The sequence below is a fragment of the Hylaeus anthracinus genome, unplaced genomic scaffold, assembly GCF_026225885.1.
Source record: "Hylaeus anthracinus isolate JK02 unplaced genomic scaffold, UHH_iyHylAnth1.0_haploid 11989, whole genome shotgun sequence".
NCBI classification, from domain to species: domain Eukaryota; kingdom Metazoa; phylum Arthropoda; class Insecta; order Hymenoptera; family Colletidae; genus Hylaeus; species Hylaeus anthracinus.
In genome coordinates, this window is record NW_026534337.1 from 7,238,977 (window position 1) to 7,258,869 (window position 19,893).

Sequence of the window (19,893 nt, forward strand, 5' to 3'; positions counted from 1 at the left end):
AAGTAGTATCGAAAGTAATTGTATATAATGACAGAAGTACATGAAGTCTAAATGATAATACATATTGTATTTATTTAGAAGATAGCACACATTTTCGTTCGACTTTAAGTGATCTATCCATGTCTGTAGAAAAGCATGAATCCCCAACTTAGCAACAAGTAACGTTTTCGGTGAGTGGTCTGGGCCCATCTCGACCTCTGAAAGCCACTGATTCAGACTAGTTAACGCTGAACGGTACCGAGGTCAAATTGGAGCCGAGTCGAGCAATGTAAGAAAGCCCGCGATGCAACGAACAAAAAGTCGTGTTCCGAGTCAGAATACGCGAGGCCTCGTGCGTGTTCCGTTGCATCTAAATGGATGGATCTTTACCTTGTACCTAGGTCCGCCGTTATTCAGCATCGCTTTCGTCTCGTGCCCGGCGTATATCACTATGCCCTCCACGAAGTCGGTGTTTTTCAACAAACACTCCCTGAGTAAAAGGTTTTCCGTGGAAACGGGCACTCTTCCCCCATTTGGATGAACCACTGCCCCGTGAAACCTGCAATTTTCAACGGACTCTCGATTTTATACAACGCTTATACACGGGACCAATAAAAGTATCGATTTATACAAACAAAACATACGTTTCCATTAAAAGGAACAAAAATTATAAATGCTACTGTACAAACTGTGCACTCTACAATTACATCAGTCCTGAAAATTATCGAGCCCTATTTCCTAGACTGCGGATGTTTATGCGTTTATTTGATGGCAAGTGAATATATGGGGAAATCTATGGGAGTGTGGCCAAATGCAAAAATACATAAAATATCAATAATAATACACACGTTATACCGTTTAGAAGATAAGATACACTTTCATTTAAGTTTCAATTCTTTCCCTACATCTGCGAGAATATTAATTTCCAAAACATTCGCAGTCCACTCGTCACCTTCGTTTTTAACATTAATTTCTAATCGCAATAAACCGGCTTGCTCTAGATCCACGGATCATTCCGTGCACGTTAAACGCTCGGAAACCGCAAGAATTCCCACAGCCATAGGAAGGTTAAGGTCGTCGTGAATTGGAATAAAACGTTACCTGTAAATCCTAGTGCTGGGTTGGTCGACCTCGATCACGGATCGGAATTTGGCGGGCTGGAAGGTGTCCTGTAGATCGACGAAACCTCTGGCGACTTGTCGTTGCTTCAAATTAGTTTCTCCGTCTAGGTTACACGTGTCGATATAAGCCACGCCACGGGGATCGCTGCTCCGCAAGAGCAGCACGTCGGCTGGTACCAGTTCGTTGTTGGAGAGGTGAACCAGGTCACCGACCTTCAAGTCTTTCCACGCTACCTTTGCATACCTGTCGTCCTCTCTGCAATCGAGCAACGCCGTCTTATCGATACATACGTCGCCGTCTTAGCTATGTAGCATTAAATGGGTAACGTGGCGTTAAACTATTATTAGACGCGATGGCTGGCAACATTTGAACGTTGTGCAACAGCATTTGGAGAAAGAATTTTTATCCGGCCGTTCTTCGAGCTTCCAGATGTGTGGTCGATAACACGTGGACCTCGTTCGTTTGTTTGCGAATCGTATCTTTTTAGTAAGAGCAGTGGGTAGATTGAACTTATATCGAGGTGTAATAAACCAATTATTCGTTGGTTTATCAGGGAATTAGATTTCGTAAGTTTGACATTTTTAAACTCGGAGTTTTACTGTTTTACGTGGGAATGTTTCTTGCGTAACACCGTGACGACTCAAGATCAAGACTGCGAAGCGAAGCGGCGTCCTTCGATCGAGCCTATACATCTAGCAATAAATGAACTGTCACAAGACGGTCGGCTCGTCGATTATGGTTAACTGACTGTCGTCATGGTTCAACGCTTCGAGTCTCGAGGCACTCATTGATAGACAGAAGCGATCGGAGCGACGAGTCGCTATAGCTTCTGAAAGTAAACCAACGAAAAAAAGGAACGTAGGTACGTGAGCCGCAAACTGTCGGTTGATTTGCTTTCTTCTTTTATTCGCGTTCCCTGTATCGCGATTCGTCGATATTGCTTTCTGAATCGGTTAACCCACGTGTCACGATGTCGAACAAGGCGCATTGTGTCGGATATCGTCCGTCCACAGTTTTTCCCCTCCTGACGGGTACATTATCAAACCTCGGAAAGGTTGCTCGATGGATCTCGGCCTCGATCTTGCCCCCATTGAAACCTGGCAAAAGCCTCAACGAAAGAGACGTTGCCTCTACCATCGACAATCGGAGAAATTGCTAGACAGTTTCTCGAGCAACGTCCCTCTTCCGGTTCGAACGCTAACTCATTTTCATTGTGGTCGTTTTAATCATGCCAGGCTGAGCAAGCTTCATGCAAAACATTTCCGACTTGACGTTTTGTTTTCTATTTGACGTATAAGAGAATGGTACATTTAAAGTTAAATAGAATATTAAAAATAAGAGAAGGGAATGTATCCATAATATACATTTATTGAATTAAATCTACAACACTTGTGTTCCTGATGGAGTTCAAGATCATTTTTCTAACACAAGTTCTGTTTTTTTTTCCTCTTCGACGTATAAAAGAATAGTAAATTTTTAGTTAAATAGAATATTAAAAATAAGAGAAGGGAATGTATGCATAATATACATTTATTAATTAAATCTACAATACTTTTGTTTCTGATGGAGTTCAAGATCATTTTTCTAACACAAGTTCCTTTACCTTACTCATCTCTGCACTGATTAGTTTTTTAATATGGTGAAAAAGGTTTAAAACCCGAGGCAGGAAACGTTTTAATAAAGCTTGAAGGGACCACCTTGTTCACCGTTACGTCAAGATCTCGAGTTACGATTTCAAGTCTGACCATTACACAGCAGGGGCAATTTCTACTGCGAAACGCGACGTCATCCTCGTTTATGCCATTTACCTTGTTGTGCGGAAAACATTATTCGCGACTCGCGTTCTTATCGACGCTTAAAATATCTGCGATAATTCCAAAAATACGACCAAACTGTACAGTTTCGAGGAAAATTTGAATAAGGAAAGAAGTTATTTTTTTTCAATGAGAATGACTAATCTGAAGTAATTATTCAGTTCAACATTGTTTTTGTTCCTCGACAACTGTTCGATGAGAATTGTGCCCATCTCAGGTTCGTAGAGGAGTTGGAAATAAATTTCTCCGCGGATGGTCGCGTGGAGGTTGCTTCGAGGCCAGTGCTAACTTTTTATGTGGGACGACATCATTTTTATACTCTCAACGCGGCGCCAATTAAACGCGAAGGGTGATCAAATCTGACCTAGACCCGTAACGTCAGCGTTACGCAACTTTTTCCCTTGGGAGATAGGAATCATTGATCTATGACACTCCGTGACCTTTGCTGGCCCTTATTTATACCTTTCTCAGATTGTCTTAACGTCGTCATGACCAATATCTAAGGAACAGAGGTTGTCCCATTTAAATGGATTAATGTTTTTTTTTTAATTTCAACTGTAAATCCTTTCCTTAATAACAAAAATATGAATCGTCGAAGAAATGCAACAGGATCGAATTGAATTAAAACTTCTAAATATTATACAGGCAATTCTTAACAAAAACAAATTTCTGAAATTAGTAACTATATTAAATATATTTGATAAACTGTAATTGAATTGTAACCATCGACAGGATCACTAATAACTGTGTACTTGATGTGACCTGAAATAAAATAATTAAAAAAACGAGTATGGATCAAAACCGATCTACCAACGTGTGAAGAAATTCTCTGGACTTTGGAACGAACATCAATTGAAACTAACTCTGGGAGGAAATTTCAACGATAAAATAAGGATCAAGAATTTAATATAGTTTACGAAAAATACAAGACTTCTCAACGTACTTCCTATTCGAAACGTTTATTTAGATTAGCGTTTTCCCACTCGACAAGACGTCAACTCTGACGAATCGAGGAAAACCGTCGCGAAAAAGATATCGCGCGCAATCGGAGGGAGTGTATGTCATTTTTTTTTCACCGTTGCGATGTTTTTGTGCCGTTAAACCGCCGCTGACGTCATCGATTGCATCGCTTAAAGCGAGGAATCGGTATCGTGTCACACTTACGTGCCCGCATATTGCACCCACGCTCTCCTCGCTGTTCCAATACATTAACTAATCGAATTCTACCAACCTGAGTATGATACACTGCACCTATCCGTTTTGTAATAACGTTTAATAATACTAATTGCGATACATATGCTCGCGAGTACAATTACGTTTGGAAAAAGAAATTATACGATAAATTCAACGCAGAGGCTCCCGTCACTGATGGAGTTTGGCAAGGAAAAGGATAGGCCTGTCACTGGATGATAACTAGACTGCGGATGTTTATGAAAATTCATATTTTTATACGCGTAGATGAAAAACAGAAGCGTAAATTCGGATACGTTCTGTCTTCTAAATGTTGCAACGTGTATTTTTCCATATTTTCTATATTTATGCATTTCTACACATCCTTGTATCTTTTTGCATATTTATAAATGCACAAGTATACGCAATGTAATGATAACAATATTAAGCTGTCAACACGTGTTACAAGACTAATAATTAAAAACTATCTGAATCACCGAGAAAACTAACCATAGTTTCAGTTATTTTACAAGCATCTCTAACACGTATCGTTCTCTCTATGTTAATTTCATTGTTTTAATTGCATATTTTTAATTGTTAATTGCACGATACAGAATGCACAAGTCAAATAATCGATCGGATCGCATGGATCTTCAGAAAAAGATACCGCCAACCTGCAACGACGTCGATCCAGCCAGAGGCAATCGTTAGTCACAGTTCTTATCAGTTTTAAACGAACTGATAATTGAGCGACTGGTTCTCCACTTTAACGGAGAACGACAATTAACCCGTTCAGATCTATAATACTGCACACAACAAAGAACAACGTTCAGCAAAATAATTCATAAAGCGACAACGAATTTAGTTCCAGGTCTAAATGGGTCGACCACTCGAATATAAAACAGGGACGCGAGCATTTTAGGTCAGGGATGGATAAACGTGAAATTTAGAATTGTCGAATAAAAAATGAGACTGCCTATAAGCTGTGTATTAAATCAGCGTTAAGATCTACGTTCGTATATTTAGATATTATCCATTCGTACGAAAAACACGAGGTTTGAAAAGAAAACATCAGTTTCTCGAGATTGATAATGTTAAACTTTTTCCTTCCTTAATCGGAAATTAAAAGTAGAAGTTTGGGTTGGTCTCTGTCGTCGATCCGCTCGGAGCCACCCGCAGCCTGTCTGCGCTCGACGCGTGCTATGTTTCGTTCCAAATGCACTTTATGTAAGACGTTAACAGGGTATCCAACGTAAATAAATAAATATAGACGGTCGACCGTCTTATACGAGCGAGATACCATTAGATAATGCGATCGAACGCCCAGCCACGGAATCTCTTAAAACACTTCTATCGAAAGTTCCCAACGTCGGTGTTGCGATCTAGTTTTCGACGAATTATATAGGACGAGCTTCCCTTATCTTGCTCCACCTAGTTATTACTTAGAGATAATGGGCGAACCGTGTATATTACAAGCGAAATCGTGGAAACCAGTCAGGCGAAATGCCCAGTTACATTATCTAACAGAGCGTTATCTATAATGAAGTCGCGTTGCATAAAAGAATTCCTAAGGCTACCCAGCTGGTGCCGTCACCGCGTCCGATTTATTAGCAATTTGTTATCGTTGGAAATTTCAAACGGCCCGCAGGCGTTTTACGGTCAGAAATGCCCTCGTTAAAAAGCACTAGAGCGCAAAAAGACTCGGAATCGCGTCGAACAATTCCTCGCGACGAATCGAGGAGAATCCTGCGCCTCGAATGAAACGACCAGCGTCATTCGAGCCTCCTTTGCTGACCGTTAACCAACGTTTATCCTTGAACGTGCGACAATAATGGCAGTTGTTCTTTCGCAGACAAGAGGCGTAGCCACGGCGGCCTCCGGAATAAGGAAAATGCAAATTCGAGTGATTGGGTGTTACGTGTCCCGACGGTTGACAGCATCGCCAGAAGTTGATTTTGGCTGATGTACTCTTCCGTCACGTGAACTATTCCCGTTTCCTAACGGCGGCTCGAAGATTGGACGATGATATTGCTTATCGTATCTGAGACTGTTGCAATCGATAATGGAACTATGATCCGTGTGTTTTTGAGTTTTTCATCAATTTAACGTCCTATCAGGTGCACACTGGTGGCCTTTAATGCCAATGGATACTTTGGTGTATACAGGGTGTCCCAGCCTTAGTGATACAGCGCTCTAACTCCAAAACTATCGGCTGAATGGAAAATTTCGAATATGGAAATTGCATGGTACAGTGGGGCTCATGTTTCAGCGTGAAGGAATTTTTGTTAACTTTGTTATTTAACGAGATATGATGGTCAAATTTCGTTTTTCAAATGGAACTATATATTCTTTATTTTATACCATGCGATAGTACTTTTCAAGACGAATTCATTAAGCTTTAACGTATTTATCCGATTTTTATTAGTTTTCAAGCTATAACGCTTCAAAGTTTGCTAATTTTCAAGGAAAAAACACGGTTCGACCCCGGGCGGTCCCATTGATGCGGTAAGCACCATACGGTTCTTGATATCGATACCGAGGGTCTCGCTTGCGATTCCAGGCCCAAGGAAGGAAAACGGGAAAAGTATTACCTACCTAGAAAATTCTCGGCGCTACAAGTAATGCATCAATAGCGGTCATCAGTATCGATTTCAAGAACCCCATGGTGCTAGCTTCGTGAAGTTGGCACCCTCAAATGCAAATTTTGATAAAAATCAAATTGCATTCGTTTGTCCGCGATTTGTCCACGTTTGGCCAACCACAATTTTTATTTGTTCACCGTTCAGAAAAAAGCTACACCACAAACAAGCCATTTGAAGTCAACACGCCTATATAGACCTTTTTTAGGGTTTTCTTAAAAAATGTGTCTCACCACATTTTGCCCACTAATGTTTTTCGTTTATCCAACAAGTACTTTTGTTTGCCCACGCCTCAGAAAAAAGATACACTTCAATTAAGGAGAAAATGCAGCGATGCGTTCAGGTGGGTACAGTCTTTGTCAGTTTTGTAGTTATTTATTTACATCTGGACAAAACCAGTAGTGTTTCCGTTCTGCGCAGACATAAATAATTAGCTACGAAATCGACGAATGAGGACAAATGACCCGCAACCGAGCGTATCGCTGCAACTTTTCCTTAATTGAAATATATCTTTTTTCTGAGGGGTGGACAAATGAAAATATCGGTTGTACAAACGAAAATACTTGTTGGCCAAACGTAAAACATTAATGGACAAAATGTGGTGGGACACATTTTTTAAGAAAACCCTAAAAAAAGTGTATATAGGTGTGTCGATTTCAAATGGCTTGTTTGTGGTGTAACTTTTTTCTGAAGGGTGGACAAATCAAAATTGTAGTTGGACAAGCGTGGACAAATCGTGGACAAACGAATGCAATTTGATTTTTATCAAAATTTGCATTCAGAGGTGCCAATTTCACTAAGCTCATGGTGCTTACCGCATCAATGGGATCGCCCGGGGTCAAACCGTGTTTTTTCCTTGAAAATTAGCAAACTTTGAAGCGTTATAACTTGAAAACTAATAAAAATCGGATAAATACGTTAAAGCTTAATGAATTCGTTTTGAAAAGTACTATCGCATGGTATAAAATAAAGAATATATAGTTCCATTTGAAAAACGAAATTTGACCATCATATCTCGTTAAATAACAAAGTTAACAAAAATTCCTTCACGCTGAAACATGAGCCCCACTGTACCATGCAATTTCCATATTCGAAATTTTCCATTCAGCCGATAGTTTTGGAGTTAGAGCGCTGTATCACTAAGGCTGGGACACCCTGTATATTGATCTTATTTTAATAATTGAAATGTACTGATCTGGATCGTTTAGATGTTTCGCGGGTTACTTTGTTATTCATTATAATTGTAAAATCCTGACGATATAAATATGTATGCAGGCTCAAACATGGATAGTGTGCAAGTTACGAAACATCGCGTAATAAAAAGGGGACAATATGTAGGTGAATAAAGAGTTAATAGAACAGCACTAATGTCTTAGCTCGTTCATCGTGAAACTTTTGCCTTGACTTGCGCAGACTTCTATTTTGGAATCATTCTGAAGCATAATTTTGTTAAACCTGCCTCAACACTTGCCTCCTCCGCCTCCGATATTTAGAGGTTTTCTCTTAATATGTCTTCACCCCTCGCGTCTGTTTTCTTCCAATGTACGTGAATAAACCTGCAAAGCTTTTATCGGTGGTTTCACGGGGTTCGAGGTCAGAGTTCGCGAGGACCAGGCTCTTTTCGAACGTTTCGAAGCGAAAGACCCGCTCGAGATTTGTTTCGCCATGAACTATCAGCGGTAATAACTTCCGTGAGATATCCATCCGGTTGGAGAGGCTCTGCCGTAGAAATGAAGAATGTCGACGCAGGTTTCATTGTCGCGGAGAGCCGGATCTCTCGGTTCGCCGTATCCAGGAAAGAAACGAGGAAAACGGCTCCGAGGGACACGCCAACCGGTTTTATTGCCGTTGCCTTCCTCCGCCGCTTTATTCCACTTCCCAGCAGCTTCGGCTGACGAGCGCGGCCTGTACAATATCCCCGTGTGTCTACCGTCTTTATGTTTCGGCTACAACGGGAGGTCTATTTTTAAGAACGACCGATTCGAGAAATGGTGCACGCTTGGTTTGGCTCAACATCGACAACGCGGTAAACAGGAGGTATCGATCTTCCGCACTCGACGCACTGCTTTGAAAAATGAAGGATAAATGTGGCTAATAGGCCTACGAATTTAAGGGTGACACAAGCTCCTTACACCTTCTACACACTCACCCTGTGGCTTTATAAACGTTATCTACAGCAGACAAATTTTTTGGTGATAATTTCTCTTACAGTTTTCTATTTCTTTACAATCGGTTATATAACTAGACGGATTTCATGGAGACGATTTACAAGGTTTTAGTTTAACGTAAGGTACAATATCGTTACTCGGGGATCAAGAAATATGGTCGAAACGTTGGTTGTCACGGCTTCGTTTGAAATCTAATTGGAAAGGTAAACATTGTTAAATATTTTGTCAAACATAAACGTTCAGGAGAAGCCTACCGTTGTATAAGCAGCTCGAAATACCTGACGCAAGGCGCGTTGCGCAGAAGAAACCACGACTTGATTCTGCTACAAACAATGATTCGCGAAACACGCCTATAAAACGATTAACAGCGTTACGGCACGAGTGCCTAATTCCCTGCCTATGGTCCAAAGTAAACCCACCAATCTCGACAAGTCATCGAATAACAGATGACGAAAACACTTCTCAAATCTCTTTTCTAAATGTTGCATCATTAAATTCCGGACAAGTTTTCCAAAAGAAAAAAATATGTCCTGCCTCGTTCGCTCCTTAAATCGGGCATAGTTGTTAAAAGCTTTGGAGAATACCGATTCACTGTGTCACCCACGGTCTGATTGTTCAATTGGAACACACTCGTTGGCTACGAAAGGGTTAAATGGAGAGCTGGAATTCGCGACGAAGGCCTAGCCGATCTTGACATTGCGCCGACATTAGTGGCTAGGAGCGCGGTCCACCAGGACTGTCGATCTCGTCTGGTGAACGAAATTAAACGGTAGGCCGAAGAAGGTCAACGCGTGGGTGCGTGCAGCTGCGAATTAAGTAGGTAAAGGTCGCAAGAATACGTGTTACGGAAGAAAGAGGTATGCCAGGCGAACGGAGAACCTGTCGTCGTGTACGTTTATGTTGAGTGGCCCATGTAAACACACCTCTACTAACGTTGATAGGGTTTGATTAACGGTCACGTTCGTCAATCGTTGATTCCATCTCGACAGAAACTTTTTTTGGCTCCTTTTAAAGTGGCTCCACCGTCGATAGAACTTTCAGGGTAATATTCTTCATAGTATGGTTTGGGAATTTGGATAACGAGTCAAAGGATAGGTGTCCATGGGAATGTAATCTCTTAGCGTTGCTTATTATAGCCTCACCAGGAAGGAAAATCCAAGAATAAAGATCCTTATGAGGCATAGGATTAGAGTCTAGACTTCGAGTGTACGACCTGGATGAATAGACGAAAGAAGAGAGGGCTGGTATTCCCAACATGGGCCTTCGGTAGGGGGTAGGTATTGTTCATTGGCCTCCGGATCTAGGAGATCATAGGCCTCCAATAGTGATGCGCACGAGACGAGATAAATCTCGATCTGGTCTCGATCTCTATTGGTTAGTAATGAGTTTGAATATTTTTAGAAAAAGAATCTACCGCTATCCATGCGCTGTAATATTACACCAAAGTCATATTCTCGGTCATTGCTTGTACAAATATTGTTCATAATTAATGTAACTATTATCAAAAATTAATTTTTAGTTATTCTAGCTAATAGATATAAGGATATAGAAAAATTTCTCACGATGACTGTGTTCGATGAATACATATTCTGAACCATGATTCTTATTAATATTTAATCGAAGACTGAATATTACTATATGCATTGTAAATATTCAATTAATTCGGAGATGTACACATTCGATGCATTTTAAAGTTTCAGATTATTATACCAATGTTTTTCGAGAAAGTATAATTTAGATATAAAAGGTGTAAAGTGTATAGTGCAAAAGTGTAAAGCGCAAAAGTGTAAAGTGTACAGTTAGATTAGATGTAGATTAGCAAGAATATAATTAGTTTCCAGAAAAATTCATTTGTATAAATTATGTAATAACATTAATATATTTTTATTGCAAAATGTTAGTCAATTTTCACGACAATTTGTGTATTTACACTATAGATCAAATTATCAAATACGTATTTTCTGAAATTTTGTTTTCTTGCATTACATAAAATTATCCTATTTGTAATGTAGTTACATTCCGTGTGAAATGTAATCCTTAAACCCGTATAATCCAAGAACTGGAAAACTTATATATCGTTCCTAATAACACAAAGGTGTGTATTATCAATGTTGATATTCAGTTCTTTAGTAATATATTCCGAAAATGGGTTTGCACATTTTGAACTGTATTGTCAATCTTATCAAAATCTCAAGATCAAGTCAAGATCTCGTCGAGATCGAGATCATATATTCGAAATTGTCGGAAATTCGAGATCAATATGCATGTTTTGAGATTTTTCGAGATTAAGATCGAGATCGTAGAAATCTCGGCTCGTCTCGTGCGCATCACTAGCCTCTAGGTACTCCTGTCCATTCGTTCCTCGTTGAATAAGCATACAAATTCAAATTACAGAATTCCACGATGTACAAATAAAAATCCAGAGACTTACCTCTCTCGATACTCCTATCATTAATTATTAATTTATTTGCGCCAATTACGTCTCAGTTTAGAAACGACTCGAACGTAAAATCCAGTTTTAATAAACGTTCCCACTTGGGTTTTGATCTTATCTCGAACAGATCCAATTAGTTGGGCTTCCATCTTGATTGAAAAATGCCGCCGTTCCGTCGAACAAATATCGCAAACAAATGATTTCATTCGTTATCTATCTAGCGAAATCGTGTCCATCTCCGTCGTCGGACAGTCAGGCCTACAGTTCGCGATGACGCGATGCGTATCTCCGGCGCATCGGTGGACTTAGGTTAATTCGAGTTTGCAACGCTCGTTAATCACGCCTAGATCGCATCGACGCGTGCATCGCGGTTCAAATAGCAGAGCACGCTTCTTTCTTCTTCCGAGGACGACAAGTTCCCCGAGGAATCGGCCTGCGCGCCATTTTCCTCGACCTCCTTTCGTCTGGCCTCCTCGAAAACGACCGTTAGCTTCCTTTCGGTGCCAGCGGATCCTCTCTCCGGACGAATGGGACTAATAGTAGAAAAACAAAACTTCCTGGACGTTCCTCGACCCTTTTTGTAACGGTCGGGTCTCGTCCAGCTGGCACGAGCCTACGCGATCGATGGATGGCGGTTTTGATCAGGGTTGGGATTAAGAATTGCTAAATCGGACAGGGATAAGTCGTTTGGCTAGGAGAGTATCTTCGATTTTTGTTGCAGTTTGCTGTAAGAAGCTTGAAACATACCCTAGAATATTATCTATTCTTCTCTTTGGACTTGCCTTATAAATTCTTCTATTATCTCATCTCTCTTTTTGTGTTTCGAAGTACAAAGGTGAATTTAATTCACACCACACTATGGAACATTACAGTAGAATGTAATATAAAAATAAAACTAATTCCAGAAATAATCAACATTTCTCATTGGAGTCTCATGAATTTCTTGATTCTTCTCACTCTTCTCACATACAAATAACTTTATATAATTTACGTATTGTGTATAAAAACTGCATAGAAAAGTTTGAAAACGGTCATTTGACGTGACATGGAAAGTTGAATGTTAATCACCATCTTAATCAATCTTAATCATCTTATACGTGATTCCTTCAGCGCACACATGTTTAATTACAATTCAATTGAAGTATGCCGTCCGCCTAACAAAATCGCACCAAGTACCATAAAAATGTTATTATTTACACCGACATCATCCAAGGAATGAAACATAATCCTTCACATCGATCATCTTCATCCTCTGCCCAGGATTGGCTGTAGCCGCGGGTCGTGGGCGAAATATCAACGAATCAGAGATATCTCGAGGATCGCGTCGCAAGTTGACACGCGACGACCAACCGTGAAACACACTTTTTTTTCCATCGAGGTTCTATCTGCAATGCGCGACCGCGTAACCGTGGCCAAGGGTGGCGACGAAGCTCTATCGCGCTCGAGGCGATCAAACGTTTCCAGGAATTCATCGAGCAGACCTACTTTACTCGCGCACTCCCTATATGTACAAGAATTACAAGAACGTGTGCATAGGCACACGTGTCATGTTTTTTTATTTAACTCTGAACGACGCGAAACGGCGTAAAGCGATGCATAATAACGTCGCATGGAAGCTCGCAAGATTAAGGATAACAGAGCGCAGGAAGCAACGAATTAACGCGATCTATCATTAATCGGGTTTGCCGTTGCGCTGACAACGACGGGTCGGCAGCGATAAAAAAGAGCGATTTATAAATCACATGGTACACGATAGGACAGTATCGACGATCCAGAGTGGAAAAGAGAGCCATCAGCGAGTGTGTCGAGGTGAACGGTGGTAAATGCGCTTCCGATCCAAGGTCTCGATCAGCTGTTCGCGTAACAAAACCGCGTTAATAAATCAACACCGATTCGTTCCGCGAACTTGTTACCCCTCGCGGAAGCGCAGTCATACCTTTCAATTCGAAAGGAGCAACGCGAAGGGCAAGGTCACGTCGTGTATTATCTCTCGAATGGCTTTCCTGCGTGTCGGAATCGTTGCGCATCGATCCGTCGCTTCTGGCCCAGCAGAATTGAGCTGCATTATGAATGACATACAGTCCAATTGTTGCTAACCGATACGAATGGTATCGTGCTTCTGCGACGGGGAAGGGGCACGCTTATTTCCATATGTCGTTTCTAATCAAATCGGCACGCCCGTTCCCCGACAACAATCTCGACTTCGCCTTGGCAATTGTACCGGCGACTTGGAAGATTTGCGATCAAGGAAACATGCGTCAAGTCATGGAAACGTTGATAAAACCTAGGAGAGGGATAAAATAGATCGATGTGTTGCTATTGGTAGAGGGAACAGGGTAGCTCCTTTAATGCTTCCATTTATTTGATTTATTTCAGGCGTTTGGATGCATTCTCGTGCAACGTAATGCTTTTTGGCACATTTTAATGCAACTCGATGCGTTTCCGTGCACCTCTGCGCGTTTCGATGCGTCCGTATGCAGATATAGGCATTTTTATGCGGTTCGACTTTCAGAGAGACTTTCAAAGCGTCTTTACGTATTATGAAGCAAATTGAATGTTGTTTGATTGATTTATACGAGATCATACCATTTTATAAGCGAAGTACAGTTAAGAGATGAGAGAGAAGATGGTTATGGAAGCAAACATTCAAGAGAACCTGAAGCAGCTACAGAGGCTTCCATGCTGGAAGAGCATGGATCGAACACCACGAAGTCTCTAAGCAAACGATTCTACCGTTTACTCACTGACGAGATCGTGCGGACTATTTAATCCAGGATGGTAAGACCCTGTCGAAACAATATGTTTCCGTCTGACCGGTTAGAAGAGTGGGTGGCTCCTCGAGCGAAGTGAAATGGGCCAAGAGGCGATACTAGATGGAAACTTGGAAACACACAGGTTGTTCAAAACCTGGCAGACTCGCAGCACCCTTTACACCGAATAAAAGAGCCTATTGTGGGGATTACTCCTTTTAGCTCGACGCAAGGTCTAGGCAGTCTTTCGAGGAGACTCGATTTCGAGGAGACTCGATTTCAAGGAGACTCGATTTCGAGGAGACTCGATTTCGAGGATCTCCGATGACCCTCGGACGCGATTTTCTTACTCGAAATGACTTCGAGGAAGCTCGTATCTTTAGATCGTTGTACCTCACGTTGGAAAGAATTCTCTTCGAGTATGCGTCATCTATTTGGTCTACTTCCGCATCGAATTATCATATAGTGCACCGTTGGAAAGAGTGCAACACGAGTTTCTGTGGGTAGCCGCTCGCGGAGTAGGTCAACGTATGACTATTATCGACTATAATTACGCTCGACTACTGAAAACGCTTAATTTAGCATCGCAGAATGTCTAGAATCATAGCGGACCTCGCATTTTTGTTTAAAATTATCAGGGGACGACATCGTGCATTGTTATTATCCAAAACTTCATGTTCCAAGGAAAATAGAGATTCTCTGCATATCAATTACTCCTGTTTATAGAAATAAATTATTATTTTTTAACCGACTTCGAAGAGGAGGAGGTTACTCAATTCGACATGAGTATTTTTTTCCAAATGTTATATTCCATTCTGTCTAGAAATACTTCACAGGAAAACAGAGGAGTGATAATGGTATACAACGATACTTTTGCAACCTTACATTCTCTCTATATTAACGCGTTAATCCCATTTACAGAAACAAATAGCATAATGAAAAAGTTGCGTCAGATATGGAAAGCCTCGCAATCAATAAAACAATGTAACAACCTATGTTTGTAATTGCAGGGGATACCTTGAAGCGGATTTCTTCGTGCGGCGGCTAAAAACCGTCGAGCAAACAAGAATCCTTATAACGAGAAAATTACATTTGCGCTCGGTTGCACCAACGATGACCATAAGGAGGAAAGGTTGGAGAGATTAAGTCGACCCCGAGCGAACTGCGCGTTTCGTGTGCGTTCTTGGCTTTCGAGGCTCGCAAACAGCCACTTTTCGACGTTTCTACGCGACTCGCATCTGCCGACCGAATTCAGAGAGCAGACATTATCTCCTGATATGCTTCGCATGCGGAAACCCTGCGGTAAAGGGAGGTTTCCACGTGCAGAAATGATTGGCACCAGGTTTCTTTCATATGGACACGTGTCGGTTCAATTGGAGCCATTAGTCGTTAAGGCATCGACGTGAAAGACAGATGTATCTTTTGACGTCAGGCTTAAAATTGTCGTTGGAACGTATAATCAAGTGCTTGGAAGCATATGGTCAACGTGGATCCACAAACTTTCAATGTGTAAAGCTAGAAATAAAATAAACAAGGCGTCAAGAGCATTACACTCCTCTAAACAAACAATTGCCCAAGTAATAATAATCGTAAGAGTTGGGGGTCTCCTATAAATCCAAGCCTAGCGAGACCCGAACTTAAAACTTAAAATCATCGTACAATATTTTGCTTTCGCGCTATATTGTCCCGTGGCCGATACTCTTCGCATGTGGAGCACCGCGTAAGCATCTTGTAAACACGGCGGTATTAAAAGCGTGGTACGAACGGCACAAAACAGACGTCGGCGGGAAATTAAAGTTCCAAGCATGAACAACATCGTGGAACGCGCGCTAGTTGTCTTCCGCGAAAGGATAAAGAGAGAACACTTTCTTTTCGACGTTCGATCGGGAACGCGGGGGTCTGCGCTCGACCTACATGCCTGCAACTGGCAATCGAAGCCGATCCATCGAATTCCACGGATCAAAGGAACGCTAAAAGAATTCTCGAAACGCCGCGAGCGAAAACACGGTCGGTTGCCTTCGAGTATTTAATTTGGAAACATTGTATGTATACCATGTGTAGCGTTAAATGTTAAAAGAAACATGTTATTATCCGGGCAATTAATTTTAACGTCCGCACGAATACTACAAATTCGCAAAGTGTTCGGGAATAATGGTTATTGCACGGCCATTAACGGATTGAAGCTTGGTCGCACGCGATTTCAGGAACTCTTACGTTCCTCGAACGAGCCACGATTAATGAACGGCAAGCACGGTATCGAAGAATAGGAACGTTTCTTCGAAGCAAGGAACCCTAACGCCTATTTATCTATTATGTTAGATTACTCACCCGACGTAGACGCGACAGGTGGAATTATTGACACGTCGGTCGCTGCTGAGTCGTCGACGATCCTCGAAGTAATCCTTCACAGCGGTTACGCCCAGTACGAAGATCACGGGTATCATGGCCACCTCTTTGCCGAAAGCGTTTATGGCTGGCACCCAATTAAGCAGTACGATAAATATAAAATATATATTGGCCACCCGGTGAAATTGCTCGAGGAGGTTGCGAGGTAGGAAGGTCAGCACTGTGTACTTTGTTGTTCGTACTCTGAAATCACAAGGGCAATAGACTTTGAGTCACGGAGATGGACAAAATATTAGGTTGTCCTAAAAGTTTCTTTCGTGAGTTGCATTCAATTATTTTCTGTGGCAGTGTTTATATAAATAGACGATCTAATTTCTTAAACTGATTAGATACTGTAACAGTAATGGAGCGGAATGAATTGTACACAATTTTCTAATGTAACATAAAACATAAAATATTATGAATGAATTAATTATTAATAAAACGAAAGAAACTTATGGGACAACCCAATATGTGGGTGTAGGTAGAAACTTTGAGTAACAAATAACAAATAACGGATAAGTTGAGAATAATAAATGCTTCATCACATGTATTCCATGGTACGATACTAATTTAACATGTAAATTTTCATGGCGTGCTCGAGTACGTGATTGAAAAATTGATGCCGAGGGTCTGATTACCTATTGTTTACTCTATTTCCATTGGGATGCTGACTCGGCGGTGTTTTCGGCGGTACTAAGTGATTTGGTACTATTGTCCTTAAACGAGGCTCCTCTGGTAACGGTCCAAAGCATCGCGCCCAGAGTCTCCTCCACCAAGGGGGCTCTGCGCTACGTCTTATCGTGTATATCGACTCCGATCTGAGAACAGATTAAAGCCCTGCCACTGAATTCACGTCTTTCCTTCTGGTTTCCGTTTTCGAGACGGCACTCGACTTTATCGCTGGTAATCTACCAATTTATAATCTCCTCTTCCGCTCCGAATGCGTATACAATACTCAAAGGAGCGGGCCAAGACCGACGGAGTCGAGAACAACTTCGTCTGCTGGATCGTGATTCGATAGCCTAACGCGTACGCAAGGTAATGGCTTTCTCGAGATTTTTACAAATCACGAGGTCGCTGGAATAGCGGTGCCTTCGAGCGTTGAACTCGAACTTGATTCTAGCGCGCTCGATAAAAGGGAATGGTCTTCGAAGTCTAATGGAATATCATTGGGAATTGCGTTGGAAATTAAAATCGTAGGTACAGTAGAACCTCACTTATCCGAACAGGTCCAGAGACAAGGCAGTTTCGATAATAGAGGAGTTCAAATAAACCAGGTAAAGAGTACTGAGTGGCACTGTATCTATGCTTTAATTAAACACGAATAAATAATTGAATCTCTGTTAATTTTATGAATCGACTCAAATTGCTCGGACAGAACCGCCTCGTAACGGAGATACAAGTGTTTACCTCGACGCCTGGCGCGAGTGGCCTCGTTGGGAGGGTGGCTTTCCAACGATGGACGGTCTGGGCTCCTCCCTGTGACCGGGTGGAAGGATGAAATCCGTCCTGGAACCGACGCGGCTGTGCCCCGTCACCGAGTGTCCTTGAACGTCGACCACTTGACCTTGACTGAACGCCCTTTGGTGTCCAGGCTTCTTCAAGACCGAGGGCCTCGCTGGCCCTATCGCGGACAGAGGTCCCAGATAGGAGCCTGCGGTGGTCTGCAACCCTGTGGTCGTCAACGACACAGCCAACACCCCGCCATGGCTGGCTGACCTGGCGTGCGTTCGAGGATAAGGCCATCTTCTTGTTCGCGAGGACGCCTCGTCGTCGTCGTCCTCGCCTTTCGCGAACACGGTGGTCGTCGTGGTCGCTGTGGCCGTCGTAACGTCGGAAACGGAGGCGATGGTCGTTTGCGGGGACGTCGACGACGGGGCATGCTGACGACCAGATCCTGGGAACACGTAAACCGACGCTTGTCTGTCGATCTCCTCGCTCGCTGCTTCCTGCGCGCCCGCTTCGGACATGCTGGCACATCTGGGGACAGATTATGTTCACTGTGAGCTGAAATGGTGCTTGAACACTTTTTACAGTATAGGAAAGAGGGAAAAATAAAGTCACGGTGGATGAGGAGGTTCAGAGGGTAATTCATGGGCTCGAAGAGGACAGTTAGATGAGTGAGGGAGTTTTATTATTAAGGTATAGAGTGACTTAAATATAATATCTATTGTACTAGCTTTACATTTGTTTATTCTTTATATTAATTTCATTCTTGTTTTACTTTAATTTGCATTTGCTTACATACTCTGTCTTGTGCTGGGCCCCCTATAGCTCAAGTATCTCGAGTAACAAACTTCTTAACAATAAAACGCATGGATTACTTCGACACTTTGTTTTTACAACTAAAATACTACAAAAGTTGTACGGTTTTCCTTTATAAATAAACGGGAAGTTTACTTTAGGAAGGCTCAGAATTAATTTCTACTTGTATCATCTATTTTGAAACCGTAAGTAAAAGCATAGAGCTATCAGCGGCCTTTTCGTTAAAAAATAGAGAAACAATATCCAAACGCGATTTTGAGTACACCCAGCGACGAAGTACAAACAAACGGAGCCGGAGAAGAACGGTAGAGCGCGTAAACTGTTCGCAGTTCCGTGATTTAGGGCATGACAACGCAAATATTGAGACAATGAGGTACGTTTTCAATCGATTGTTTCCTGAATTCATTTATGGACGCGTGAAATCAGTTTCATGCTGTTCTGAAGTGTGCCGAGGTATTCCATTGTAAGTAGCAATCCCATTCAGGACTTTTCTATTGTCCGTAAATAGTCTCTATTATTTTATTTTGCTGAAGGTAAATCTAAACTTAACATTATTCTGCCTGTTTAAATAAAATTCATCGAATTCCCCGGTGATACAATTATTGCGGAGCTTTCGATGATTCTAGAAAGTCATCTTATCGTTAAATTGGAGGCCTGCCCTAGCGCGTCTCACGACATGCAGGAAGTAGCGTAATGCATTTCCAGTCGTGCTCCCTCGCGATCGTGGGTGCACTTGCACTTCCCCGACACAGATACGCTATTAATAAGATTGCAGAGAGAGAAGGACACACGGAGAGAGGTTTTTTCGTGTCGGCACCAGAGAAACGAATGGATTACCGCCGACCACAGTGCTTCGGTTAATTTTACAAAATAACGCGTAACCACCTTACGCCGAATAATCCAATAGTTGTTGACGAGATCGACCTTCCCTTGTTTAAGTCGGACCTTCTCAACCTTAGATTTCATTCTGTGTAAGTTGGTCTCTAGAGTTTTAGACAAATCTATCTCTACTCCTTAATTTTAATTTATTTGAAAATGGATGTTTCGATATTAAAAATGTTAAGCTTGAGTAGCTTTGAACTAGGTCTGACTTAGATCTGGGGGGTATCAACCTAACTAATCATAGTTAGGTCGTTGTTCATCCTATAGAGGAATTCAAACCTT

At 41.7% G+C, this 19,893-nt stretch overlaps 1 protein-coding gene across 3 annotated transcripts in view; it reads right to left on the reverse strand.

Annotated features, from left to right (window-relative positions):
• The window catches only part of LOC128888145 (phospholipid-transporting ATPase VD), a 34,841-nt gene that overhangs the window by 6,797 nt on the left and 8,151 nt on the right, over positions 1 to 19,893 (reverse strand). For all 3 annotated transcript variants that reach the window (XR_008460198.1, XR_008460199.1, XM_054144772.1), the window contains 5 exons: positions 17,875 to 18,444; positions 17,103 to 17,282; positions 16,405 to 16,665; positions 1,081 to 1,356; positions 370 to 538 (listed from right to left, as the gene is read on the reverse strand). Coding sequence is in view for 1 of the 3 variants with exons in the window: in XM_054144772.1 (XP_054000747.1) it covers positions 370 to 538; positions 1,081 to 1,356; positions 16,405 to 16,665; positions 17,103 to 17,282; positions 17,875 to 18,434 (1,446 nt within the window). In the remaining 2 variants the exon portion in view is untranslated. The remainder of the gene's footprint in view (positions 1 to 369; positions 539 to 1,080; positions 1,357 to 16,404; positions 16,666 to 17,102; positions 17,283 to 17,874; positions 18,445 to 19,893) is intronic.